We start from the raw sequence: 27,481 nt of genomic DNA on the forward strand, positions 1-27,481 counted from the left end.
AATGTGAGATTATTTGGATGCTGATACCCTAGATTTATGCTAGATTTAGCCCTCTCTTGAGAACAGTCAGGCTGTGGTGAGAGTTAAAGTCCAAACCTGATGGTTTTATTTGACTCTGTATTAAAAAATTAAAACAAAATTACTATTATGTTTAGGGATAAAAAAGCATTCATGCTCTCTGGAAGGCAGCATATTGCTCTTTGTGCATGAAGATAAACTTTTTGGGGGACAGGAGGATCCCTTCAGAAAGTTCACAGGATGAATAAACTTAAAAGAATGAGTCTGGAATAATAAAGGAGGAGGAAATAAAGACCATAGGAAGGGATCTGAAAACACTGTTTGTTGCTTCTTCTGGATATGACTTTTTTTTCCTATTTCATGGACACTCTCAAAAGAACTGACTGGTTCAGCTCTTTGCTTAACAGCAGTGTCATAAGCTCATGTGCAAACAGGGAGGGACATAAGTTCATTTTAAGCACTTACAAGCACATTTTAAGCATTAAGTTGTGAACAGAGTGGCTTATTTGAAAACTGACTCTATAACGTAAGCTAGTTTGAATTTTGCCATTTATATCATAAGACCTTTATCTGGAATGAAACCTCAGTCCCCTGAAAATCTCACAGAAGCATTGAAATGGTGGATTACTTTTTCATAATACGAGACTGTGCCTTTCCATATTTACCCTGCGTACAGATGTGCTGTTTAAAATTTTGGCTACACCTTTCAGTCACAGTGCGTGTAGGTTTGGGATATATTAGTCTTCTATTTTGTGTTGCATCAAATGATGGCCACTGGGATAAAATTGAAATGGTATGAGCACTAGGAGCATTGCAGGTGTTTTCCCATGCAGAGCTTATGTGTGGGAGAGGCCAAGACTGTTAATAAAGAACGTGGATAGTTATTACTGTCAAAGATGAGCAATTAAGGACTGCTCAGCGTGTCAGCCCCATACATGCATAGAGGTCCAAGAAACTGAATTGCAGCTTTACACATATCCCCAAATGTAGTTACCTACGTCCTGCCGTGTGGCAGAGCTGCATGGTAGCACACTGTGAAGATTTACAACTGCCCTGCATGCCCAGGTGTGCATTTTCTGTGTGCTGGAGATGAGGCGGTCATGGCAGGAGAAGGTTGGCCACTGGGGCCAGCAGATGGGCTCGTCCTTAGAGCAAATCAAGCAATGAGGCCAGGTGGCTGAGGATTCCCAGCTGGCCATGCTGGAGGAGCCAAACTTGCAACAAGGGATGGCCATGCTGGAGGAGCCAAACTTGAAGGTTTATCCCTAAGTTTTTGGAGGCTCATATGCAGCTCCACAAGAGACAAAAGGAAAAACAAATGGGGATTAGCATGATAGCAGGCTGATATTTTACCAGGCTGTTCACTTTTCTTTTCAATGTCACATAACATCATGAACAGTTTCTGCAGATGGTCGGGCCTCCTTCCAGCTGGCCTTTGAGGGCAGATTATTAGAAGAATGGGATCTTCAGGCAAGCAGTTGCAACATAGGAAGCCTATGTTGGAATTTCCCAAATGTTTGTTTTCAGTTCTCAACTCCTGAACTTGGATGGACTATTTTGAGTTTCCTTGTACCAATTTGCATCTTGGTGGCCAAGTTCAGCTTGGGCTCTAAACCAGTGGTTACCTCAAGACAACAGGTTTGCCTTACTCTTTTGTCAGTCCTCCCCTGTTGTCTCTGTGCCTGGAAAAGGTAGTTCATGCAATTATTGTCACAACATTGTTAGCAAGCTTTCTCTCCAGTGAGAGGCACTGAAAAGGTGTGTTTTGACCTAGCTTTAGTAAGTACCTCTTCTGCTGTATTACAGGAACTCTATGTGACAGAATGATGTGTGGTTGCCTAAGCCAAGTTATATTACTGATAACTAGCAGCAGGTAGGAGATAATGTGCCTTCAGGACTATTCTTTGTATTACACCAGTTTTTATCTTGCTTTTCTAAAGCAAACAAGCTATTCATGCTACTGGGTAATTGTTCCTTTTGTGGAAGACATGATGCAGCCTTTTCAATAGGGGAACTGTGTTTTGAGCATTTGAAACAATGGCTCTGTTTTTTGTTTTTCTTTTCCTGACTCTAAGCTAGCTGAAGCTATATATAATAAGTATTCATCCATCCAGCCTCCAGGAGTGGAGTGGCTGTTGAAATAGCCAGGCACAAATCTTGAAGGGAATAAACAAAGTAGGAAAAATACACTCTCTGTATTGTACACATATAGGAGCCCTGAACTTTGTGAGCATTGTGAACTCTTTACAGAGTTGAGGAAATGTGCTGTATTTCCTTTCAAATGCAATGTGGCTGTGCTGGTTGCATAAACACACTGTATTTTGACCATGGCTCTGGGCTGATGCTTGCTCTGGCTCTCAGCACTGAGAGTGCCAAAGAGACACTCGTCAATAAACTGACTGCTATCCAGGGGAGAAAGGGGGCTGTCTGTATCTGCTGCGTGGGGTTATTTGTCTCTGCAAATGGGAGCTCTAGGCAGTGCTGACAATTCCCACAGCCTGATGACATGGCTCAACGTTTAGTTCTGGCCTAACAGCCAGATTTGAAAGATCGTGTGAGATGCAGTGGTCTTATGATAATAAATATTAGAAGTGATGTTTTTTCCATTCTCTTTAACGTAATAGATTGGAAACAGCAAAAGGTGAAAGAAAATTGCTTGAAATTGGTTTTTTTTTGAAATTGTATCACATGATTTTGGGGCTCACGACATAGTTTCTGGCTGCTTGAAGTTGCCTTTTCAGGGCAACCATGGTAAAGTCAGAGCCTGCCTTGGCAATGCCCACAGCTCCAAGCTTCCTTAGGCACTGATGCATTACGGATCTAGCAGCACAATGTCACCTCGTGGTGCCTTCTGCTCAGTAGCTCAGCAGATGACTTGCACTAACTCGATTGCACATCAGCTGCAGTTTACACTCGGCACAAGTGATGCCTCTGGGGCAGAAAGACCCTGGTGTGCAGAGGTGCCTCCTACCAATCGATGTGGCTGATGGAGCACAATCTCACTTGCAGGGACTTGGTTAGCTCTCTCTCGTAGCAGTGTAATTTGTACCGGGTGCCAGGGGGGTGTGAGCTGAGGAAGGTGGCCGGCAGGTCTGGTGTCTTGTGCAATAAGAAAGCGAGCACTTAGCAAAAAGTCTTTCAGCCACGCGAGGAGGGGAGTTAAAGAAGCTATTAGCTTGGCAGCGCATTCACCCATTTAAGTCCTGAAGGATCCACTGCGATGATCTAATCTGATCTGCTGTATGATATAAACTGTGGGGTTTCCGTGGCTCATCCCATCTGAGGAGGAGAAGCTCCCTGGCAGGCTGAAGGTTTGCGGGCTGGCAGTTCCGATGCAGAGCGGCTCCCCGTGCGGCTGCGGAACACTGGGCGGCGCTGCGGGGCCGCAGACGGGCAGAGCGCACGGCTGTGCGCGGAGCTGGGGAAATAAGCGGCGAGGGGACGAGTGCGAAGGGCTGCAGAGAATTCGCACGGGCAGTTTGCTGGGGCCGGATCCCGCTCTCGAATATTCCAGGAAATTCAGAAATCGCCTTGTTTTTTTTTAACCATCTTATCAGCAGCTTTTGATATGATCTTCCTGTCGGCAATATTATTTAAAATTGAAAAATTGGCTACTTTTCAGTCTGGATCACTGAGGTTGTTTTGCACCATCCTGTAGCGTTGGAAAGCATGAGACAAACTGATACCCTAGCAGGAATGGAGAGCACAGGTTTTCCAGGCTGACTCCATTCATTCCCAGAAGGTTTTTCCAGCTATGAGGAGAAATTAAAAAATTGTCCAAGGACTGGATATTAGGAAAAATTCCTGTAACATGAGGGTGGTCAAGCACTGGGACGGACTTCCTAGAGAGGTGGTTGATGCCCCGTGCCTGCCAGTGTTCAAGGAACATTTGAATAACATCTTTAACAATATGTTTTAGTTTTTGTTTCTCTCTAAGCCATCAGGTAGTTGTTTGATGGTCTTTATAGGTCTTTATAGGTCTCTTCCAACTGAACTATTCCATTCTGTTCTAAAAGATGTGTTGTGTTCTGGGTGCTGGAAATAAGGCTGCAGAGGGAGCTAGTTTTCAAGGTAAAACTCTTCTCACATGCCCTTTCCCAGTCAGTTGACTACTAACTCTTCAGGTTATACTACCAGCCACAGAGACAGAACTACTGCAAATCCAGTTTTCCCCAAATACACCTCATGTTGTTCCCTAATTCTACTGCTTTATTCAGGCCTAATTTAAGGGCTGAGGCTGTTTATCTGAAATTTCATCATAACAGAATGGTAGTTCTGAGAGATGAGCCAGCCAGCCAGAGGTATTGGATGAGCACTGCAAATGTGTGCATCAACATAGTACAGGTCCAGAGGGTCTGATGCAGCCTGGATGTGTTGGACAGTTGCTGCACAGATGGTTGGTGCTTGCAGAGTAAATACGATGTAGTCAGAACTAATCAGACTTACTGCACGTGCTCATATTTCTGCGTGGAGATACAGAAACTCAGGGAGCCACTGGGGGCCATGGTGACAAGCCATTTTGAAGGTCTTTGAGCAAGCATAATTCAGCCCTTTGGAGATCTCCAAGTGGTCTCAGCACTCATGGCCATTCTTTTGCCACTTTCTTCTGCAGCATGGCTGAAGCAAGTCATGTTACCCTTGACTTGGGATATGGCTACTCCACAGCCCCTTTTTCAAAGCACCATTTCCTTCACTGGTTTTTAAAAAGCAAAAGAAGCGTAAAGCGAATAAAAGTGCACTCAGTTGAGCAGCTCTGAAGATGCTCCCTTGTGGGAGGTGGCAGCAGCTGCCAGCTCCGTGTCTCAGTCTGGTTCTGCATCTCGGGGTCTGGTCAAGCAGAAATCTGGAGTGGACAGAATGTGTATCAACTTCCATCTCCTTGCAGGAGGTGGCACTTAATTATCACCTGACTTTGATTGTTGGCCTCCTGTGTGTCTAAATACAAAATATTTGAAGTCTTTGTAGATTTGGATTCTTCACCAAGAATAGACATAAAATTAGAAATGAGCAAAGACTGACAGTGCTGAAAGTGGGGAATAATATGCAAAGACTTTGACCCTTATGTTCTCAGCTTTGCGGATGCTGTTCATGTCTCGTGAGTCTTCTGCAGCCAGCACAAAATGATCTGGTGTTGTAAGGTCAGCTCTTAACCTCACCTTCTGCTCTGCAGCCAGCAGGCAATCCCAAAGCAGTGCACTAGGGTGAGTGTCACTGTCTTTATTTCTGAGGCATGTTGAGCTGAAGCAGTTTGCCAGTGGTCATGCTGGTGCCAGAGAGAAGAGTAGGTCTGTGTATCTTAGCCGTGGTCTGATACTGCAGTTATCAGGCTGTCCTCATCTCATGGCTTTCTGCAGGTGAACACACCTACAGCACAGATTGGGGTTACAAAGTCTTCCTGCAAGTTTTTTCCTGTAAGAGCAAGCTGATCAAACCTCTTTTCCATTTGCCTCTGTCCTGTGGCCAAGAAGATAGCGCTAGGCATTGTCCATCTTCACCTCCACTTAAACATTGGCTAAACAGTGTTGAAAAAGCAATTTGTTTGTCAACTGTAATCTAGTTACGTATTTGTATCCTTCATAGAGAGCAACTACTGAAAACAAAGGTTCTAATGAAAAAGCAAGCACCTTTAGAAATAGTTTGTTTCAGGCTTTATCTAAGCGTGTAGGAAACAAACGAGAAGGGCTGAAAGAACACAAAAGGCTGTGTTTCAAAAATGAAACGTACTTCTCAGCATGCCCATGGCTTTGGCTGGTGGGCAGCGTTTCAGTGGGAGCGTCTGCACAGCACAGCACAGCCAGAGGCACTCGGGCACCAGGAATTTGTGGCGCGTGGAGGCTGGGGGTGTGCGCTGCTGGCACTCACACGGCTCCCCACCAAAAGGGAAACAATGTACCGGCTCTGCACCGCACACTGCACGGAAACAAAGCCTTTCAGCATCTGTGGCAGGAAAGTCACCAATTGCCATATGTCACTCTGCTGTGCATATGTTAAGTGGGCCCAACCAATCGCGTTTGCTCATTCTCCGTGTGACTTGTTGTCCCACACAATGAGTGCCCTGTTGTCACCAGCGCTAATGCTATGCAATCTGCTTCGCCGTAGTGCAGCAGGCAGCTCGCCTCTTGGTATCGTAGCACATTTTGCCACATAAGCGTGGCCCTGGTATCGCCGGCTGCTTTGCAATCTGTTGCTCTGCTGAGTGCAGTCCCTGCTGTCACGGTTGCCGCAGCCTGTTGGGCCACAAAGGAGCAGGAGGGCTGCGGGGGGACGCACTCTGCTCAGCTGCTGTCTCTGAGCACATGGCCCCTGTTCTGTGGCATGGGATGCTCGGCTAGGAGCAATACTGGGGCTGATCTGTGCTGGTAACAGGCTTCACTGCTCTGTTGTCTGTAATTAATTGTTCCTATTCCTTTATGGTTTGTATTTGTGTTTGTTTCCTGTGTAACGATTGCAAGTCACAAGTTTGACGTGTGCAAACAGAATGAATGGGGTTATTTTTTATGCGACTTGAAGAACTGCAAACAGCAGCTATAGGTAAGGTAGTGTATAAGGTAGTATTGGTAAGAGTAGTGACCCAATACTCCTCTAAGAAACAGAGCTCAAGTTGCAAGAGTTTCTTCAGAAACTTTCCATATACCGATATGTAATTCAAGATGACGACACGTGTAAGGCTTGAGTGCTTCAAACTTTACAGAAGCCAATCTTCAGCAGCACCTCGCTGAGAACTGCGGGCAAGCTTCTGCTCAGAGGATCCCCAGAAAAATACATACATGCTTCTGAAGCATTCCAATACCGTAAAGGTTACCTCCAGGATACATTTGATGATGCTAGATGACCAGTGAAGATGTGCCAAAGTATTGAAAATCTTGTGCATGCGGTGGCTGCTGAGTCAGACATAGCACCAATCCCACTATCACCGTTTGGAGATTGAACACCGTGGAGTAAGGTGCATATACATAGAAACTAAATCAGATCTGTGAGGGCAGTGTCAGTTTAGGCATGCCCTAGGAGTGGGGACTTGATTCTTAGCCTGTAATTCCTTATTGCAGCTTTTCTCAGTGCAGAAAGTAGTGTCTTTTGACCTACAACTTGTGTAAAGCTGGAAAACAGCCCTGACCTAGCAGTATAATTTTATAACACTCACACATCTGTTTCTGCTGAGGGCTTTGAAGCCCAGTAACAATGGATATGATAAAAAAAAAAAAAAAAAAAAAAAAAGAGAGAGAGAATAAGAAAAAAAAAAAACTGCCTCTAGAAATATGACTAATACCCAGACCTGTCTGTACTTGTTAACATGTGCCAGAAAAACAGTATTAGCAGCTTGGCCAAACATCAGAAAATCACTGCTTCTTCTGATGCCATTAGCTGAGTTATTCAGTAAAAGCGGGGCTGAAAAATTAGTGATGCCTCCCTGGGCCTGAGGGTGGAGTGGTGGAGATATCTCACAGCCCTAAGAGATGCCAATGAGCCTGGCCCCTTAAGCAAGCTACTGCATGCTGCCTTCGGTCACCCAGTCCCACTGGGCCTGAAAAGCTGCCTGTCTCTAACCAAGGGTTCATCTGGATGATGTGTAACACAAGGGGCCCTTGCTGGATGATGCTTCAGAAAGAGGCAAAAATGCTATTTTACTTGTAAGACTGTGCTCAGGCTGCACGTGAGCTATTCAGAGTGAGCTACCAGCCACCTGTGAATGCCTGATCACTGCTTCCAAACGTCCCACTTCACCAGGGGGGGGATTTTTGAACAGAGAGAATGATAAATCCTGCTGTCAGCTCCTGCTCTATAACTCGGACAGTTATATTCGGTGAACGTCTTTGCTTGTGTAAAGACATGGCAGGTGAAGGAATTGGCCTTTGGAGTTGTGCCTTGCAGTTCTTCTAAAATGCTGCTTGCTACCTTGGAGTTACAGGCCTCATCATGTCTGCCTTCCAGTGAGGCTCAGCTCTCCTGCCTGGCCAAGAGTCAGGCAGATCTGCTGTGCTTGTGCTCAGTCCTGCCTGTCCAAGTGTCAGCCCCTGAGCAAAAAGTGACGCAGCAGAAAGAGTCTGTGATAAAGCCAGAGGTGTTTTTTATTCCGCTGCTTCGCGTTTCCTGGAAATGCGTCTAGGAATACAGGACGGTGCTTTAAAGTGCACTTGCCGTAGGCATATACTTCATTATGTCCTTCACGCAAGCACATATTGAAATTCAGTTCAAAGAGAGCAGGAAAACCATTTTGCAGTACTCAGAGATCAGATTATTTGGTAAGCAAAAACCCTTTTGAGTAATAACTTTTCTGTGGAGAGTCAGATGGTTTCTCCACGCATCCAGGTCCCCTGGAACTGTGTAACTCAATTGAGGTGTCTTACTAAGCTTTTAAACCATCCCATGCCAAGGTACCACAGCACAGCAGTGTTTCCGTGTTTCCTACAGTCCTGATCTTCTGCTGAGGGATGTAAAAGCAGTCTGACTGACTACTATTGAAGTCTAATTTCCTCCACTCACCAACCTTCAGCGGTAGTTGGGAGCAAGGTTTGAAAGTAACTTGGTGCTTTGAATTTCTGCTTGTGCTACAGCACGGGTGCACTGAGGTCTCTGGGAATGACAAGACCTCCATTATTTTAGGGCATGGCACAGGCCAGGTGATGGAAAGTTTGGATCCAAGCCAAGAGAACACATGGCTTGTTGTGCTGGCAGTGATGTGAAGGAATACAGACAAACAAGACCTTGATCTGAAGTAGAACTAACAATTAGACATTTTTTGAAAGTGGGAACTTTGTTGTCTCAGCAGAACCCAAGAAGCCAATATGTTACGGTAGCTGGCACAGTTTTCCATGTGTTAAGCAGAGATTAGGGCTAATGTTTAATTGATTTTAGCAAATGAAAGTGATAGGTATGTTTGCTGTTACAGGGGAGAGCTTTAGAAGAAAATGGAAAAGTTGATATATTACATTTGCTTATTAAGAATACGTGTAGACTGAGGTGATAGATAAGAGCTATTCCCTAATATCAGACTGTTTTTGCACTGGACTGTAGAGAGAAATGGGAGGAGGATGAATAGGTATTTTTTTGCAGAAGCTGTTCAGGTTCTTGAACAACTTTGGTGCCTGCTTTATGCTGATGGATACATTTCTACATTATGTATACAGATAGTGCACTAGAGACCACAAAAAAAGAGTGAAACTAAATATCTTATCAGATCCTGCTCACCTTGTGCTGAGGGTTTCACTCTGTCTTGCATTAACTAGTCAATAAATATTTGACCCGTCTCCAAAGGAGACTCAGAAGCAGTTGCTGCCATAGACATTCATGAAGAATTTGGTAGCTGTTCTTTCTGAACGTGAGTCCAGAGAATGGAGGACAGACAGGCTTAAGATCTATGGCTGATCAAAGGAAGGTTGGTGGCTGGCAGGAATTCTGCAAGAGAGGTGAGAATGTAATGTTGAAAAACTACAGTGACCCAATTTGCCTGCAAGACACCGGTGTCTTTAAATTGGTAGTTATTTTCTCTTGTGCTAATTAGTAGAGCCTACAGTGAAAGTGCATATTCTGTCAACTCAGACTCAGTAAGTCAAGGAGGTAGACTATGCCTTTTAGGTATTCTTTTAGGATAAACTCTTCCTGTTAGGCACAATGCATTATGTAGTGTCCAATCCTTCACTTGAGATAGTGGAAAATTTCCTGTTTCCCAGCTGGGATCATAAGTGCATCCAGAAATATGAAGAACAAAGGCATATTTCTTTTGAGGATATCCTAGCAAACAGTGCTTACCTGAACAGAGCACCCTGGACAGATGGATCACGATTTGTTTGTGCTACCTATATGTCCTATATATCTCTATGTTTCTTACTTATCTTTATATACATTTATTAATTCAAAGACCATTTAAAATGATTCCCTTTATTTAAACATCCTCTAGATTCTATCTGCTTGTTTGTGCCTCCAGGAAAATCAATCCGCGTAGCGTACTGAGCACAACTGTAATAAGGGAGAAAGAAATAAAACAGACAGTGAAATATGACGTGCTCTCTCCAGAAGGGAAAGTAGAAGCCTGAAGCCAAAGTCCAAAGGTTACGTGCCGTGGTAATGGTCTTATCTAATCGGATTATACCTACTACTTGCAGGTAAACAGATTGAGACATGCTGCAGTCATGAAAGGACTGCAGGAAAGCCTGGTGAGACTCCTGGTCACCCCGTGCGCTGTGCGTTGCAGCAGCAGACCCTAGAGCTCTTTGAGATCTAGCTGTTGTCTTCGAGCTATCTTTCTTTAGACATCTGCAGAGGTTCAGGCTGCTTCTGTAGAGGCTCTGAGGTGAAAATTTGGGACGTGCACGAGCCTCCTGCGCTTCTGGGTGAGGGGTTTTGTCAGACGTCTAGATCACAAAGTGACTCTTCATTATAAGCACAGAGGCCAACTTCGCTACCACGTGGAGGTTTACATCCAGTTATTGCTGAGATAGATTGATACAATCTTGAGATAAAAGGAAGTAGGAATGAATGTTGCTTTTCAATGCATATGGGGCTACATTTTGGTCAGACTTCCAGACTTTTTTGCTCACTTGCTGGCAGAGATGTTTCTGCTTTCTTGCCTCCTTCTGCAACCTTTCTGTACGCCTTGTATGCATTTCCTAAACATGTAGGGCTGAACTGTGGAACAGGGTGTACTCTGTACTGCACCGAGGCTGTTTTTTAGGCCTCAGTAGAGCTGAGAGACGCACAGTCTGAGCCCAGAGTCACAGCTTCAGCTGCACTGTCAACAGCTGAACAGAATCTTGTTTTGTTTAACTGCTGTACAGGAACCTTAAATTTTATAGATTTTTTGCATGTTCTTGTTAGAAGAACTATCAACCCCCCCCCTCCTCCTCTGCTCTCCCCAGCCCCATTACAAAGGGTGATTACATGCCTGTCATATTGGGGCCATGAGGGTAACAATCTACGTATCTACACTCTGCAGATTTCTCAATTATATACTGTAGAAGTGCCAGTGTCTATTGATCTTCCTTGTAATTGTGACCATCTCTTACGCATAACTACTTGTCTGTCCTGTCAACAGGCGGCCAGAAATGAGCTCCAGACAATGTGCTGTTTTTTTCAGACATGAGCATGTGTTTGAAGAGCTGTTAGTTTCACCACTTCCCTGGTCCCCCTGTTTTGCAGGCACAGGCACACCGCGCTGCCTCCTGTCTCTGCAGGTTCTTCTAGCAAGGAAGAGCTGGTTGCTGGAGCTAGCAGCCCTTTTCACAGGTCTCCCCTGTGCAGCTCTACTTCCATATGGCTTTTCTCTCCTTGCTCTCCCCACCTCCCATCTCCCTGCCTCTCAGTGAACCTGTTGGCAGCCCTGATCTTGAACTCTCCACGCCCTTCTAGATCTGTCTTATCTGTAAATTCAAATTCTGCTGCATCCACAGGTTTCCCATGCATCTTGTAGGCACACCTGAGAATAGCCTGGTTTTGCAGTAACTTGACTGCGGTCACTGTTTTCCAGCTACCTGAACATACAGAGCTCTGCACCTGACTTCTTTGGTGGCTTTTTGTCAGTATTTCTGGAACTGCCTGATGTTTGCGTCCCCTTCTGCCACTCACTGTCTCCCTACCAGATTATAGGCCATGTTAATGAGCACCTCAGTTTGGCTCTCTGGGTTCATTTCTCTTTCTCTGATACTTTTCCAGCTGCATTCACTTGGTTAGTGCTGACTTTTGTCTGCGTCTTTTTAATGTGTCTGACAATGAGATAATGGAAAAAGACTTTTATGTGGTTCTCTGAAACAGCCTTTGCCCTATATCTCCTGCTTCATCCCCAGATGATGGCTAATCCCCATAGCTAATGCTTCTCTTGCATTAGTATCCAAGTATCTTCAAGCTGACTGTGCCTATATTATCCCCTTGGTACTGCCATTTTCAGGTGTAGAGTGTTCTCTTCCCAACTCCTCCTAAACTGAGAAACCACAATGGCCCAGTGCAGGACACAGGCACAGCCTGCCTGACCACGCGGAGCTGCCCTGTTTGTTTCCTGTCCGTGGGTCTTGAGCCCTTAGACCTGCTCTCTTGGAGCAGCCATTATCTCGGGACCTCTTCCAGCACTGATGTTGATGTTCTTCATGGGAAAACATTTGGTTTGTATGGAAAAAATGCGAGGCTGATACCACAGTTGTGTACGTGCTAGTTCACTGCCCGCATGCCACTCTGTATTTTTGCTGATCAGGAGGCGTGTGCCCGTGAGCAGAACTGACCTGTCATCCTGTTCCTACAGCTTGCAGGTCATCCCCCAGAGGCTGGGAGTGTGCTTGGTGCTGTGCCTGTGCAGCACTACCTGCTCCTCTGCAGTTATCCAGAGCCCATCACTGGGGAGGGAGTCTCGGGGCACCTCCCAAACGTTGCTCACCACCACCTCCCTCATGGAGATGGTTGGCAGAGATAGGGGAATGCCTGCCCTGCTGCAACTGGTGTTGAGGCTGCTGTGTTATTGCTGGCAACTGTGGAGGTTGACTGCACTGCCAAGTCTCTTCATTGTGGTGTTCTGATGACAAAGCTTAGATTAAAACCTATTAAAAATACAATATAGTCAAAGTAAAACCAATGTAAATATTTTATTCTGCGTGCTGTGGAACGGTGCAATGCGTGCACGATGTGGCTGATAGTGGTACTCCATTGTCTGAGTTGGTCATATGTAGGTTCAGTTTAATACTAATGGTACTCCATTGTCTGAGTTGGTCATATGTAGGTTCAGTTTAACATGAATGGTGAGGCCAAGCATGAAGGAGACGTGGGTATCCTCACCCTCCAATAGATGTAGACCTGCATCGAAAAGGAAGTGTTCTCACAGTGTACCAAAAAGAATGGTTACGAGACTGAATGCAGTTCTTATACATTCTGCCAAGTGTAATGTTAGCTATGAAGTTCAACTTCACAGGTGGAAGAATAAGAAAAGACAACTACCTTGGAAAAAGTAAATTCTCTGATAATGCTGTAGAGAATATATGATCTTAGCAGAAAGGAATTTTTAAAAGTCTGGGAAAAAAACCCTTATTCTTTAGGCTCTGCCAATAATAAGAAAAAAAAAAAAAGAAGGATCTTTAAATATGCCCAATAAACTTACATATTTGGGGCAGGAAAAGAAATCAGTTTGTAGTGTGTTAGCCTGCTGGTGAGGTTGACTGCACATACAGCTCAGTGCTCTGAGCAGCAAGTCAGTCTCTGCATACTCTGCATTTGCTGGAGGTCTTGAAAGCAGAGCATTAAGGTGCACTGCAAGGTAAGCAGTAGCAGTGAATTAGTCTCCTTTTTGAACCATGTAAATGAAGAAGGACATAACACAGCTCTGGCATCATTTGCTCTGATGGCTCCAGTCACCATCTTTACTGGCACCCTGATCTCACCACTTAGAGAAGGGGAAGAGCTGTAATTCCTGAGGCTCAAAAACTGCACCCTCTGTGTGGATATCTTGAAAAGCTGACAAAGACTTTTGGAAGCAGACTTCTGAAAAAATTTGTTTGGCTATCTGCTCTAGTTTAACAACAGCAGGGTTGGTTTTTACACTCTAATCTCTAGAACAGGGTGAGGGGCATGGCAAGCAATATTTCTGAAATTATCAACTGAAGCCAATGATGACATGGTACATTTGTGTGTATGCATGAGTCTGTGTGTACGTGTGTGTGCATCTCCCACCCCCTCCCCAAGCACGTATGTGTAAAAGGCAGCCTGAAAAACTACTGCTGCTGGATGAATTGAGACCAGTCACTTGTGCTCAAGTGTCTTTGCTCAGTCGGTACTTTCACATAATGTTCTGGATATTGCTTTCTCACTCTTTTCCAACTGAAACTCTTCATCAATCAGGGAGGCTACTGGGTGCCTTGCTGAGATTTGTTTTTTTTTTTCTGTTGAGCTCCCCATGAGGAATGCAACAACTCTAATATAAAGGGAGCTTCCAGCAGCCCTTTCCCCTTCAGCTCAAAGAGAGTCCTTAAGAACATACGTCCCATTAATAGGAAGGATAAATAAGAAGCAATTTAGGAGCAAAAAAAGGCAATTGTATTTGTGCACATAAAGGCGAGTATTTGTTGTACATTTTTAGATTTCCTCCCTTCTTCTGACGGAATTTTTGTTTTTGTTGGTCTTGAAACTGTCTTTGTCATCCTTTCTTACTATTTTCTTCTTCGCTCAGATTTTCATTTTCTTTGAAAAGTAATATTCCATTTTTCTCCCCCTCCCCCTCTCCCCCCCACTTGCACTATGGCTTTCTACAATTTTCCTTTTCAATCTTCTCCTCATACATTCTCTACCCACTCCCTCCTGCCTCTCCCACTTTCACCACACCTCGAGCGTCTCCAGCACAGCTCCAGCTCTCACAAAACAACAGCAATCATATAACAATTTACAACCATTAGCCAATTGAGTGTAACACCTCTCCACAAGGTAGGTAATCATTTACGAACACTGCTAAGCTACTGCTGTTTGGTGTGACAGATTGTTCAGCTGCTTCTGCTCTCTCCAAGGGCCCCAGACAACAATAGTAAGGCTGTGAAAGCACAGGGTTGGGATGAACAGCTAGAGCAGTGTGTGAGGAACTACAGACATCTGCTGAGCTCTGAACTGTCTTTTTACTCCTGGTTTAGTGAGCATTAAATGTGTTCTGTGCCTCTATTGTCAAACTGGCTGCATCTTGAGGGGAAAAAAAGGAGAAAAAGCAGACGAAATGTCTGTGGCCCACTTAGAGCTCATCATGAAACACTTCATAAAACAGCACGCAGCAACTGGTCTGTCTTCTTCGCCCTGCGACCACAACGCTGTAATCATGTAAGCTAGGCTGTGCTTAAGCAGGGAGAGGCCACTGTGTCTGCTGAAGGCAGGCAGTGAGGACACGAAGGGCACGATGCTACGTGGGGGCTGCCAACCTGAAATGCTGTGTGGCATTTTTCCTAACGGTAGGTTTATGGTCTTTAACCTAAATTAATTAAGACACGGAACGTTAATGAAGGAGCAGGTTGCTTCTGAAACAACTAACCCACTTCAAAGTGCTGAAACCATATCCTTAATGGGGAACAAAGAAGTGAAAACAGAGTCAAAACAGACCATGTCTGTGTGTTGTTCTCAACCCATTCATCTCCCACACGGGCTGAGCTGTGGTGGCATTTTTAAAATGGCAGTGTAACATCTGCCATCCAAAAGGGGAATTGGGGTGTGTGGGAGGAACACGGTTTATTCAAGAGCCACTGCTCTCCTTTTGAAGGAGAAGATGAGCCAGATGTACTTTTTTCTTCCCCCCTCAAGTCCTGGTCATGTTCCCACTGACTCCAGTTGATGCAGGATATCCCCCTTTACTCTCTTTTTTCTTTCTTTCACCACAACCCCAGTTAACTACTCTGTTCCTGTCAGTTCTAGTTGCCATGTGAATGATGTATTTGATACTGTTTATTATGTAAGATTCTGAACAGGTCATTCCTGCTTCTGGCACGCAGGGGGTCGGGTGGCTTTTCTCATTTAAACAATATGACTTAAATTACGTTTCAAAAACCTCACTGCTGTTTCTTTAGGAAGACATACAAGCCAGAGGGCTGCAAAGCACACGGACTCACTGTGGAGCAGAGCTTCCAGATGTGCCATCCCTGCAGGTATTTGTGAATCGTGCTCCATGTCCATCTGAACCTTTAGGTAAGCACACAGACATTTCCACAAGTCTGGTCTTGTGCGACTTTGGTAAGTGCTTTTGAAAGTCACACCCAGTGTTAACAAGAGATTGATGTAGGAGATTAAGATAAATGCACAAAACACTTTCATTTTCTTTATTTTCAATCGATACTGTATGAATACAAAGTTTCTAGAAAGCTACAAAAATTCTACCACTTTATCAAGAAGGCATCAAAATGTGTCACTTTGCAAAGACATGAAAACACCTGCAGTAACCGACACAAAAATAGCATTTTTAGAGTGATGAAATAATTGCACTTAACTGTCATGGATATTAAAGTTATCACACATATGTACCGCGAAAGCTAGAATACATTTTTTTTTTTTTTACAAAGCACTTTATAAAAAAATTCTCTGCACACAAAACCTATAATTTTCATATTACTATCATACTAAAGATAAATTCACTTTAAAGCCAACACTTAAAACATTTTAAACAAAAAAAGGTACCAGTACCTACACACAGACAATAACAAATACAAGAATACTGTACTGCCAAGAGGTTTGACTGAAACTCCTTTTGAAAGCTTCTGCAAATATGTTAAGAAAACATTGGAGAACGTTCGTTGTTGTTTTTTTTCAAAGAGCCTTCCCTCCCTGTCTAACCTAGAGGTACTTTATCATCAAAAGGCAAGTTCTACATCAAAAGTTACCAGCAGCAGTACAATATTAAAGTAACCACTGACCATATATGAATATGCTTAAGTCACAAACCCATTTTATACACATTACACAAATAAACATAAAGTGAGAATTCCATTAAGTCATTTACAAATGTGAACAAATGCACATGGCAAAGAAAAAAAAAAAAAAAAGAAAAAAAAGAAAATCCAAACAAAACAAAACCCCAACCTGTTTTACATAAAATGTACTGAAGAATTAAAGGCTATTCAGGTTTTCAATGTTATAAAATTCTCTTGTCTTTCTTTTTCAGGCACATATTGTATTTTTTGTCTGCAGTCATGAGCCTGAATCAAAGAGGCCCACAAAACAAAACAAAACAAAAACACATATTCTGAAAGGAGGTAACAGGGATCTGTCTCCTTTTTGTCAACTGAGTGCATTTAAGATTTAATTTACACACTAAACTAATTACATGATCTCAGCAAGAATGACCTGAAAAGTTAAAAGATGAAAATCTCCAAAGCGCGTTTTCTATCTTGAATTATCCAGCCTTGATCTTTTTTAGGGGGCTGAGCATATTGTCATGAAAGATAGGAGGGGAGGGGGGGGGGGGAAGAGATCATCCTGAGAAAAATACAAAACTAGACTCTGTTATCACATCTGCTGTTTGACCGGGTATGTGAATCAGTAAAGAAGAGAGAAAACATTTCTCAGTATGAATGATCCAGGAAAACTGTAAGGGGAACTGCTTCCAAAGCAAGTGTGCCCTAGGAGCTGCAGTGGAAAAATAAATAGATATGGATTAGTATGTCAAATGTTGTATCTGCCTTGAACTGGCCAGTTACTTACATTCAACAGTAATGTACACCCTTCATTACTTAAAATAGCCTACAGCGTGGAGGTTTTAACGGAAGAAGCTACTGCCAACCTTACTGAGCTGTAGTTGCAGTAGAAAGGGAACGCGAGAAACAGGCATCATATCTGCAATTCCTTCAAAATAGTGGTGCAGTACCTAAATAAAATCATTTTGGAATTCAAGTAAGTCAAACTACAGTCGCTAGTAGCAATTTTTAACAGCCCCAAATGGTACCGTTATGCTTGTTTTAATGAGACAGAAGTGTACTTTAGCACAAGTACGGATTAGTAAGACTGAAATGTTTGGTAACAACTGAAAATATATGCTCTGTTTGCGGGGTGAAATCATCTCTGCCCTACCTCAGTTTCACCGAATTCAACAGGATTACTTGTCTCACGGAGGTAAGTGAGATTTAGACCTTGAAGGATTAACAAAAATAATATTTTGGAGACAGGGAATTTGAATTATCACAATATTTACCACACAGTGTCACAATATTTCTATATATAAAAAGTTAATCTTAGATTTCATCAAATACTTTAAAAATCAAGTTAAAATCGTATTCACAACTATATAATCCCTCTGACAGCTTTTGGTTTTGCTGATATTTGTTCTTTCTAACATCTTTTTCTTAAAATCTTGCCCCTCTTCCCACCAGTTTTAGTTGTAGTGTACACAGTACGGCCCCCGTTCACAGAAGATATCGAATACAGACACATTTTTAAGAGGAGCTGATTTTTTTCTACCAAGACATCGACTGGGAGAAAAACAAAACAAAGCAACCCTGTGTTTTGAGCAGCGCTGGCCTGTTTTTCCAACAGCACCTTCATCCACAATGCTCACACTTAACAATGCTTAAAAACACACCACCACGTTTACTCTAGCTATTGTCCTCCATTTTCATCTCCTTTTATGCATCTGACCTTCAGCATGCACAGTTTTGTAAACAAAGTCTTCCACCTAAACAAAAAAATCCTCACAGACACTGAAATATTATTAGAGGAGAACAATAAAGTCACATTTGTCCACCTTCTGAAATTCTGCAGTGCGTGGATCTCATTATGCAGATACACGGCTGGATGAAGAGAATATAAATGTGAACGATTTTTGTTTTTCCATCATAGGCCAATCAGCAGCTGGTTTGTAGTGCTGTCAGAAATGGCAAACAGTACATTATTCTCCAGCAGGTTGATCGTTAGCAAGATTACCTTGCTATAAATGGTGCTCTTTTGTGAATGGAGGCCTGCATTTTCAACTTATTCCAATAAACCAAAGGCATTACGGTGATAACTAAATATTTTTGGTCTCTCTACAAATTGTCATTATTATGGCAGCACTTTTCTAAGCTGGAATTTCAAACCAAAGGCACTTTCATGCTAGAGTGCAGAAGAGTCACAATTAATTATTTGGTCATGAAATTTTAAAAGGCAGCATTATTAATACAATCCACTTTTCACGGAGAACTATGAATCTGTAACCTTTCCTTTTGGTATAGACATTTAATCATGTAGCAATGGGACTGACTTGTACTGAGGGTTGGTTTAGACCAAGCAGTCAAGGAGCTTTTTCTGCGGGGAAAAATACAGTTTATTTAAAAATGGAACCAATCAATAAAACAACGTATCAAATTTATGTTAAGAGGCTAAAGGTATTTCTAATACAACGCTAAGGCACTGCATATTGTAATGCTTTGGCAGCTCTCAATTAAAAGATTCCTACAAAAAGTAACAGTAACAAGATAAATACTTCCAGCTTACAAAAGAGCTCACAGTTTACAGGCAGCCTGTTGGACTACACACCACACACTGAACAGTTGAAGGATTAAGGCTTTTAAGAATTAACATATACAGGGTATGGATCATTTACAGAAGTGTAAAGAAAAGATGAAGGAAGTAGTTTCCCTAATATTACATATGTGAACACCAATAAACATTGTGACTTTGTATACCCTATAGTTACGACATATGTAGTGTGCCAGATTCTATTAAAAAAACTGTACCTGGTTTTGCAAATTGCCTTCATACTTGATACGCCTCAAAGAGTTCGCTTGTTATTAAAACAAAAAATCACCAAAACCACAATTCAAACCCTAAATAAAAGACAACTTTAGAACAAAATAAAACAAAACAACAACAAAAAAAAAGAAAAGTAGTTTTTGACTTGTAACACCAAGTGCTTAGAATAAAGGGCTACCGTTAGGCTGTTACAATGCAGTGCTTTTCCTGATGTGATTGTTAGTGTTAAAAACGAGTGTTAGAGACCCTACCATGGACATATTTCACTGTTCTGTTCACAGAATATAAACTGAAAGATCATCAGCCCTAATATCCACAGCTAGACATCACAGCAATCATCCACCTACCAGAGCTAGATCAGCGGCAGGCTGAGGGATTGAGCAGTCTCCCTTCCTTTCAAATGTTTGTATCGTGAGTCCACAACTACCCACTGCTACGTCTGGGCAATACTCTGGTCTAGATAAATTCAACTGTTGGCAATTCTGAACAAAGTACAATACAATTTTTAGAAAATCCAGAAATTGAGACTTTTTTCAAAGACTATGGCACTGTTGCCAAGGAGTAAATTCTAGACATAAATCACGCATAGGCATGTAAAGGGCAGTGAGGAGGGAGCTGTTAAATGTTAACTTCTTTGATTCAGAGCTGCAAAAGACCTTCCCAAGAACGCTCTTTGCTGATACCTCACGACTGACCTTTAAGGTGACTTGTGCTTGGCCAAGCAGTCCTGAGCCTTTCAGACAAATGTTTTAGACAAGGACCCACTGCTGGCCCAGCACCTGCTGAAACAACTGCTGCCTGGGCAGCTGAAGGACAGTGCTGGGTGTGCAGAAGAAAAGCAACTGAGGAACACTCTGGCTTAGGTAGGAAGAATGAGAATGCTAATCTCACATGTGCGTACCTCAGATCATCATTCACGCCCACATCCTTGTTTTGAATCTGCACAGTATTAAAATATCTCCAGCTGCACTTCACTTCCTGGAGTCTTCCCTGATATAGCAGAAGGGTGAATACTACCACATCCAGATGCAAAAAGGACATCAGAACCCATGTGGCACATACGCGTTTGTTTCCCGTAAGATCTTTGCCAGTAGGAACTGGAGAGAGAACTGGAGAGAGGTGTTAGAGCACCGTGCTAAAAAGGAAGAGAAGAAAAAAAATCTCCGTTTTCCAAGCTTCCTTGCCTGATATTGCTTGTGACTTTCTAGCATCTCACAGATATTAAAGCTATTGATCCTTTCAGAAGTGTATGCATTCTTTTCTCAAACACTTCAGTGTTTTGCTTTCAGTTTACGAATTACTCAATGCTGTAGCAATGTCAGTTGTTTCCATATATCTGTTAATTTCAGAGTTGCAAGTTTTTCACTCAACTAGAAAACATAGTTGTCCATATAAAATATAACTGCATACACAAGACTACATATAATGTGAGTCTAAATCTTCAGTATTTACCTACTTATTGCAAAACGAGCCATCTTCTTTTCATTAAATAATCACTTTTTCATATTAGTACAATACAACTTTATAATCTTTTAAAATACACTAGATATGTTAAGGGTAAGGGATGATGTTTTTCTTTCTCTGCAATAGCTGTTTGAAAGTTTAATGGATTAGAAGATTAGTTTTAGCATTGAGAAAAAAATACAAAATTTGCCTAATTTTAGGACCTGTCTGTTTCTTAACAGGTATGTCTTAAGGCTATATTTTTTCATTTGGTTTCAAACAGAAAAATGTTTCGCTTTAAAAAATAATTTAGTGAATTATATTTGTCCATATCTTCCACCCTAATTAGTTACAAAGATAATTCTATAAAGGTAATTAACTTTTCTTATTCATTTACAGTTATAGCTAAAGATTCATTTCAATTTCACTTGCATTGTAAAACATGTATTTTGTGTTGGAAAAAAAACCAAAATATCTTATAAACGCTGTCAGTTTTTCCCCATGGCAAATGCTCTGTCATACATTTTTCTATCAGAATTAAAAATAGGCCTCCACAGACAGAGGCATTAGGTTCTTAAATACAGTCTTCCCAAAGAACGGTGGTTTACAAATTTGAAGAACACTTAGTTTTAGAAATAATTTTTACAACTGTACCAGAATTTCACAGCTACAATTATATATGAACACATTAAAAATGACTCACTAAAACAGGATTTAGAAAAATGTGGGTGAAAGTTGGGCCAGAGGCACTGCCACTTAGTGTTGAGGTTTACAGTCTGTGTTTTGATAAAGAAGTGAAATGAACTGTATATATAAATAACTGCTCAGTCCTTTACAAGCCTGTAGATATGATGCTGTGCTCCATGTTCACTGTTTGACACTTCAAATACACAAGCCATGCAGAGTAGGGTTTCTTGTGTATCCCTGTTCGTTACAACCTATTTGAGAGGAAGGAAGAGGTAGACAATACATTACAAACTTGAAAATGCCAGAGCCAAAAGAAGAAACAAGTGGTTAAATTTAGGCAATGTTTAAATGTCACTGTTTGAAATGTCCTCTCTCTCTTCAGCTGACCTCTGTGACTGCACTCACACAGCAGAAGCTCCCAACACAGGGTCATGGAGATTCGTCGCACCCTGGCTTCTTGACTGTGAGCCATTGGCTTGTTGTTTCTCAACTCACACCAACTTCAGTCCCAACTCAACAAGGAGAGTGCACCCTTGTCCCCTGGCGTTTGGTTACCAAAAGGCAGCTGAGCTGAGCACACTCCTATCTCACACACTGCACGGCTCTGGATTTGCTGCCCTGCCTCTTCCCCGCTGCTATCAGCCATCAGTCCTGCCTGAATCCTATGGTGGCAGCAGCATTGCATGGATCTAAATGCAATATGAACGTGTTAAAAATGACTCTGCAAAGCCACACTGAAAAAGCAGGGAAGCTGGATGACACTGGCTTAAAGGCTAATACACAGACCATTCTTCATACTTTAGATCACCTGTTGGGTGTATCCTCACCATTACTGCATGCTTTCCTGGCCCAAGAACTAATGAACACCACTGACATTTGCAGTATTATAACTGCCATCTCAGTGAGAACACATTATGTGAATGGGATGGTTTCAAGTTACTGCCTCAGGCTCTCTACAAAACCAAACAGAGACTTGAATTAAAAATAAGAGCAGTAAGCTGAATATCTGGAAAATAACAGAGATGTTTGTTCATGTTTTCAGCCAGCTTATCCTTCTCATCCTTTGCGTCTATAGTGCACGATTCCAAGGGTATTATCCTGAAGTCAATGAGATTTTTTGTTTAGTAAGCAACATGACTAAGGGATTCAGAAACTAGTTCTGAATACTGCACGTTAAGCAAGCCGTACAATGCCTGAGACTATTCTACAGATGAAAAATAAAGAGTGAATCCATACCAATAAAATCGTAAAATTTTCCAACACGCTGTTCATCATGTATTTCTCTGGTAGATGCTTCAGCTTGTGTATGAAGTTGATCATATATTCACACATTGGAGAGCGATTTATTCTGTACACAAATCGACCATTCTCAAACCTTGCATATTCAGTCTAAAAAAAAAGTGTTTAGAAAGATCAGAATCATGAATACTACGTTTGTGTTTTGTTTATTTGTCTATACAGAGGAAAGAGAAAGTGGGTTTAGCCACACAAACACCCACACTCCCACCTGTGCTATACAGTGCCTTGCTAAGAATTCAAAGACTAATTATTACAAGTTGCATCACAATTTGTTCTCTAACCTGTGAATTAAAACCTGGGAAGAAGATTTACCCAAATCCATTAAAAATGAATTAAGTGGAAAAGTTATGATGAGATAGTTATGATTGATTTTACAGCAGTTTTTGAGACAAGCAGCTGTGAAGAGCAGAATTATGCTTACATATTTACGTATAAATATATACATGTAAACATAGCTATATATTACTGCCTGATTTAATAGGCAACTTGTAAATTACACAGAGATGCAAGGCTGCACTCAGAAGAAAACCAGACTGATTTATATTGCAGTGGCTCACAGGCTGGAGGAGGTGCCTGTGGTTCCTGCACTCCTGCTGCTGATCATTGTTCATATGATCTCCTCACTCATTTGTGGGATTTCTTGGTTTCCTCTAAGCACTGAGTAATGGAAACGATGGAAAACTTTTTATGGCCACCATGCACAGGAACCATATATGCAAGGGCTGCTCTGAAAGTAATGCCTTCTATTTATTATATTGGTCCACAACAGATATTGTTGGGGTGGTGACAGAGGTGGAACTGTGCTGCAAATCCATTACATGTTGTTGCCATGTGACAAGTGGCAGCAGAGGGGCACTGTGACAGAATGGTGTCTGACATGGAGGTGCGCATGAAGCAAAGGGACATCACTGAATTCCTCCATGTGGAAAAAATGGCACCCACTGACATTCATCAACACTTGCTGATCATTTACAGAGATCAAACAGTGGATGCTGGCATAGCGAGGTGGTAGGAGGTAGCAGGGGTAACAGCAGTGTGAAAGACAAGTCACATTCCGGACAGCCGTGCAGAGTGTTATGAGCACAGCATGCAGGCTCTTGTTCACCACTGGTGAAAATGCACAACTAGTGGTGGTGACTGTGCTGAAAAACAGTGTTTTGCAGCTGAGAATTTGGTTGATCAAACAGTCAAATTAGCGTTCTATCTGCTGTGTTTATCATAGAAATAATTAGGAGGCATTACTTTCGGAGCAACTTAACCAGAGACCAACACAGCTACCAAATGCTCAACCTGCAGCTGTAAGCTAATTAACTGCACATACAAAAATTATTTTGCGTGCAACAGATGTGGGTGTGGGGCTCAGTACAGAGAAGACAGGTTAAGTAGATATAGTATCATTCCTCAGTAAACCAAGTATCTACCTGGCCACCCCATACCGTTTGGGGGTTTAGAAAAATAGGTAAAGGCCTTTGCATGTTAGAAAATATTCATCTTTCCATTTAAAAGCTACTGGTGACCATGGAAATTATGCTGTTCTGTGTGTAAGATAACTGTAGGTAGGAAGAAACACAGACCACCATACTCTGTCATTGCAATACTGTTCAAACAGGCCACGTGGTTGGATGAGTATTTAGAAATGGGGGCAAAAAGCATTTTTCCTTCAAGACTTTTCTGGTGTGACAGAGAAGGTTGCACTGATGTCAGCTGCAGGCTGAAGGCTGCCACAGGCAGGATGGAGATGGATTCCAAGCAATAGGTAACTAGAATTTTATATACGGTAGTGTCACCGGACACACAGTGATTTCCAACAGACCGAACATTCTTGGGAAGGAAAATACTCGTTCAGGAAGGGTTACAGGAAGGCACGAATAGCATAAGAAAGAACCAAAAGGAACCGGAGACTCATGGCAGCCCATCCCAATACCCACCTCTACTTTTTCTACTACTTGCTTTCCGAAGGAGCAGACTTTGGTGGAACAGGTGATTGTCATGTTTTCTGAGCTCTCGTACTGACTGGTGACTCCATAAAATGCTCCTGTATCATCTTGAATGTTGCAGTTTAAGTCAGCCTGTTGGCAAAAAGCAACAGATGTTGAAGATGTCATTTTTCATTTGACAACGTCAGAAGCATAAACTGTCATTAGCTCACTGTGCTTGTTTTCAGAAATAGGGGAGGGAAAAGGGAGTTTGATAGTGACAACAACGGCAGTGGACAACCTCAAAGAAAGCACCTGCATAAATCATTGAAGTAGAAACCTTGGGGAAGCAACAATCTCTTCAACCTTCTTTAAACAACAAAAGAGAAGACTGTATTTCTCTTAGCTACAGATGACCTTTCTTGTCTGGAAGAGAGGAAGTCCTTTTCCTTTCTTAAAACAATTAAATCACTGCTACAAAGGAAGATGGCTGTGCAACTTGGGAATCGATCTCTAATAAACTCTGTCGAGCCATATGGCCCCAATTCAGCGAGCTGTTTAACTTCACTGAGCTGTATGACGCAGTTCACAGGCTTCACGTTACCTGTGTGCTTACTGAGCCGTGCCTACTGGACCAATAAAACAGTACTGAAAGTATTTGATTTCTTTCAGTATTCTGCTGCAGCCTGAATAACGACCCAGCTGCCTTTCACATCTAGCACCAGAGGCTGAGACGTGCAGGATCAAGTGAGGAACGGTGCTACCTTTAATTATTTATGTCCGAGTCTTGTGCACAGCACGATTCATTTGTTTACAAAGCAAGTGCACAGGTCACATGCTGAATCCCGCCTCCCCAGGCTGCAACAGAACTGAAGCTTTTCTGCCACTGTGCTCTTTGTCGTTATGAACCCCTTTTTCACAAAGCCCTCGACTTGAAAGAGCACTGATATGGACATAGGCAGAGACCAGAGCTATCCACAGCTGGATTTGTTGATTCAGGTATGAGCGCTGCTGATATCTTTGGTGCCTGAGGAGACAGTGGGCAGGGTTTTCTTTTTATGTGTAAACAGCCCATCAGCTACTGTGGCATAACATTTAGAAAATCATATGAGCTTACAGCTACCCTGAGACAAGCATTTGATCATGGAAATACACTTGTGCAGCAGTTTCACTTACAATTCTAGCCTGACTTGTTCTTACTGCTTTTTATGGCTAACACAGAAGGAACACAAAAGTTTTGAAAAATATCTTCTTGTCTACCTGGAGACTTTTTAAAACTGTGTTTATTTATTAGCTATCGTGGAACATCTATAATTCTGCCTTTGCTGTATTTCAGGTCGTTTGTAATTGCTCTTTAATGTTTGACTCGGCAACAGCTCATTAATTCTACTTAGTGTCTACAATCCATATTTGTGGTACAACCTTCTGAGGCAATATGTTGATAATAGCAATACTGAGCTAGTTTGTGGTATGGAGAAGACGTGGGTCTAATATTATTTCAGGCTAGTTTTGGTAAATTAATCAGTGGAGAAGTCTCTGGAGATTTACACGCTGCAACACAAAGAGCCTTACAGTCACGTCTTTTGCATAACAGAAAGAAATCCTGTCAGTATTACACCTTGTTTCTTGCACACAGTATTGCACGAGGTCAGCAGTGAGCATTTAATGTACAGCTAAAGCAGTATTCACAGCGCTCTGCCATAAACTGTTCCAAGCTAATGGTAAATAAGCAATTTGTCATCGCAGCTGGTTTGCAGTTACATCTAAATATGAAAAACTTTAGCAGCCATCAGCCCCTCACAGCTGCTCTGCTGGAATTTCTGAAGAATAAGTATTTCTGATCAAACAATTACACTGTTCTGAACTATCCGTTTTCTTAAAAAGTGTTCTGTTGCTCCTGCAATCACAGTTCTACTACGCAAGGATCTTTCAAGTATTAGAAATATACTTAGAAACTGTATACAAAATGCTCCTCACAATTTCACGTTGTCAGAAGGATCGAATGCATATACCTCACATTGCAAGCTGCAACAACTACTAACAGAGAAGACAACATGACTTTTCTTCTTTCTTTCTTATTTTGAAGCCCACTGAAAAAAATACACTTGACATTTAACCTGGAAAGCAACACATGGCCATCTGGCACACTGTTGATCACTCCCACAGCGCTTCCAGCTCTGGCTGAAATCACCAGGAGTCCTATACACACCAAAAATAGACACTGAGGCTCTGAAGCTTGAATGAACAACACTTGAAATGATCACTCAGCTGTTGTGATTTACTCTTGCACAACCACAACACTGTCGCAAAAAAAACCAACCTTACAGTTCTAAAACAGACATAAATTATCTGTATTTGCTCCTTGATTAGGGAGTCCAGCATGCAAAGGAAATGTTTTCAATGGAAAGATGACTTTTCCTTTTAAACAACAGTTTTAATGTTTAAGTAACTGCTGAGCACCGAAGCTTTAAGACTCCTTCAGAAAGTGTAACACCAACATAAAAACATTTACGAGCATTTTACCAGCAAATAGCCCTGAATGAAAACCTTTTCATGACAGAATAACCTTCTCTAGTCTCACCTACTAAAGACATCTTGCCCTTCAACACGGGTTCCAATGTTTTTACTAGAGGATGAGTACAGGAGCATAGGAAGGAGCAGGTATCTATGTGAAGAGGGGATTGTCATTTCAAGGAAGTCGTCTTAGTCAGCATGGAAAATAAATCAAATTCCAGACTATCTTTTTTTATCTCTGTTAACTTTTTTTTACTTCTTTTCAAGAGAAGGAAAGATCACAACTGATAAAATACAAAGCTTTTAAATTGTAAGAAATATTGGCAAAAGATTTGTTAAATATATTGGTATGGCTTCCATAGCAAGTGTTCCATTTAATCACACCACTGACAAGTGAAGATGTAATCCCTCAAATTAAAGCAAACAGGTCACCGTTAAAATTTTGAGGA

The 27,481-nt window shown here is 42.1% G+C and overlaps 1 protein-coding gene and 1 long non-coding RNA gene across 12 annotated transcripts in view; one reads left to right on the plus strand and one right to left on the minus strand.

The window, feature by feature from the left end:
• Nucleotides 1–8,568: 8,568 nt before the first annotated feature.
• Nucleotides 8,569–17,275, plus strand: LOC116242927 (uncharacterized). 3 transcript variants are annotated; one of them, XR_016466665.1, is made up of 3 exons: nucleotides 8,569–9,422; nucleotides 15,525–15,642; nucleotides 16,613–16,748. It is a non-coding gene; the product is annotated as an uncharacterized LOC116242927 (long non-coding RNA). The 3 variants fall into 3 exon arrangements; XR_016466664.1 differs by lacking the exon at nucleotides 8,569–9,422 and adding an exon at nucleotides 14,366–15,452; XR_004169844.2 differs by lacking the exon at nucleotides 8,569–9,422 and adding an exon at nucleotides 17,190–17,275 and having other exon boundaries at nucleotides 15,491–15,642; nucleotides 16,613–16,703.
• The window catches only part of TEAD1 (TEA domain transcription factor 1), a 142,502-nt gene continuing 131,768 nt past the window's right edge, over nucleotides 16,748–27,481 (minus strand). For all 9 annotated transcript variants that reach the window (XM_090140403.1, XM_031613956.2, XM_090140406.1 and 6 more), the window contains 3 exons: nucleotides 24,531–24,671; nucleotides 22,540–22,692; nucleotides 16,748–21,554 (listed from right to left, as the gene is read on the minus strand). In XM_090140403.1, coding sequence (XP_089996529.1) covers nucleotides 21,441–21,554; nucleotides 22,540–22,692; nucleotides 24,531–24,671 — 408 coding nt within the window. In that variant the 3' untranslated portion in view covers nucleotides 16,748–21,440. The remainder of the gene's footprint in view (nucleotides 21,555–22,539; nucleotides 22,693–24,530; nucleotides 24,672–27,481) is intronic.

Source organism: Phasianus colchicus, chromosome 5, assembly GCF_987193195.1.
Source record: "Phasianus colchicus chromosome 5, bPhaCol1.hap1.1, whole genome shotgun sequence".
Classification (NCBI taxonomy): domain Eukaryota; kingdom Metazoa; phylum Chordata; class Aves; order Galliformes; family Phasianidae; genus Phasianus; species Phasianus colchicus.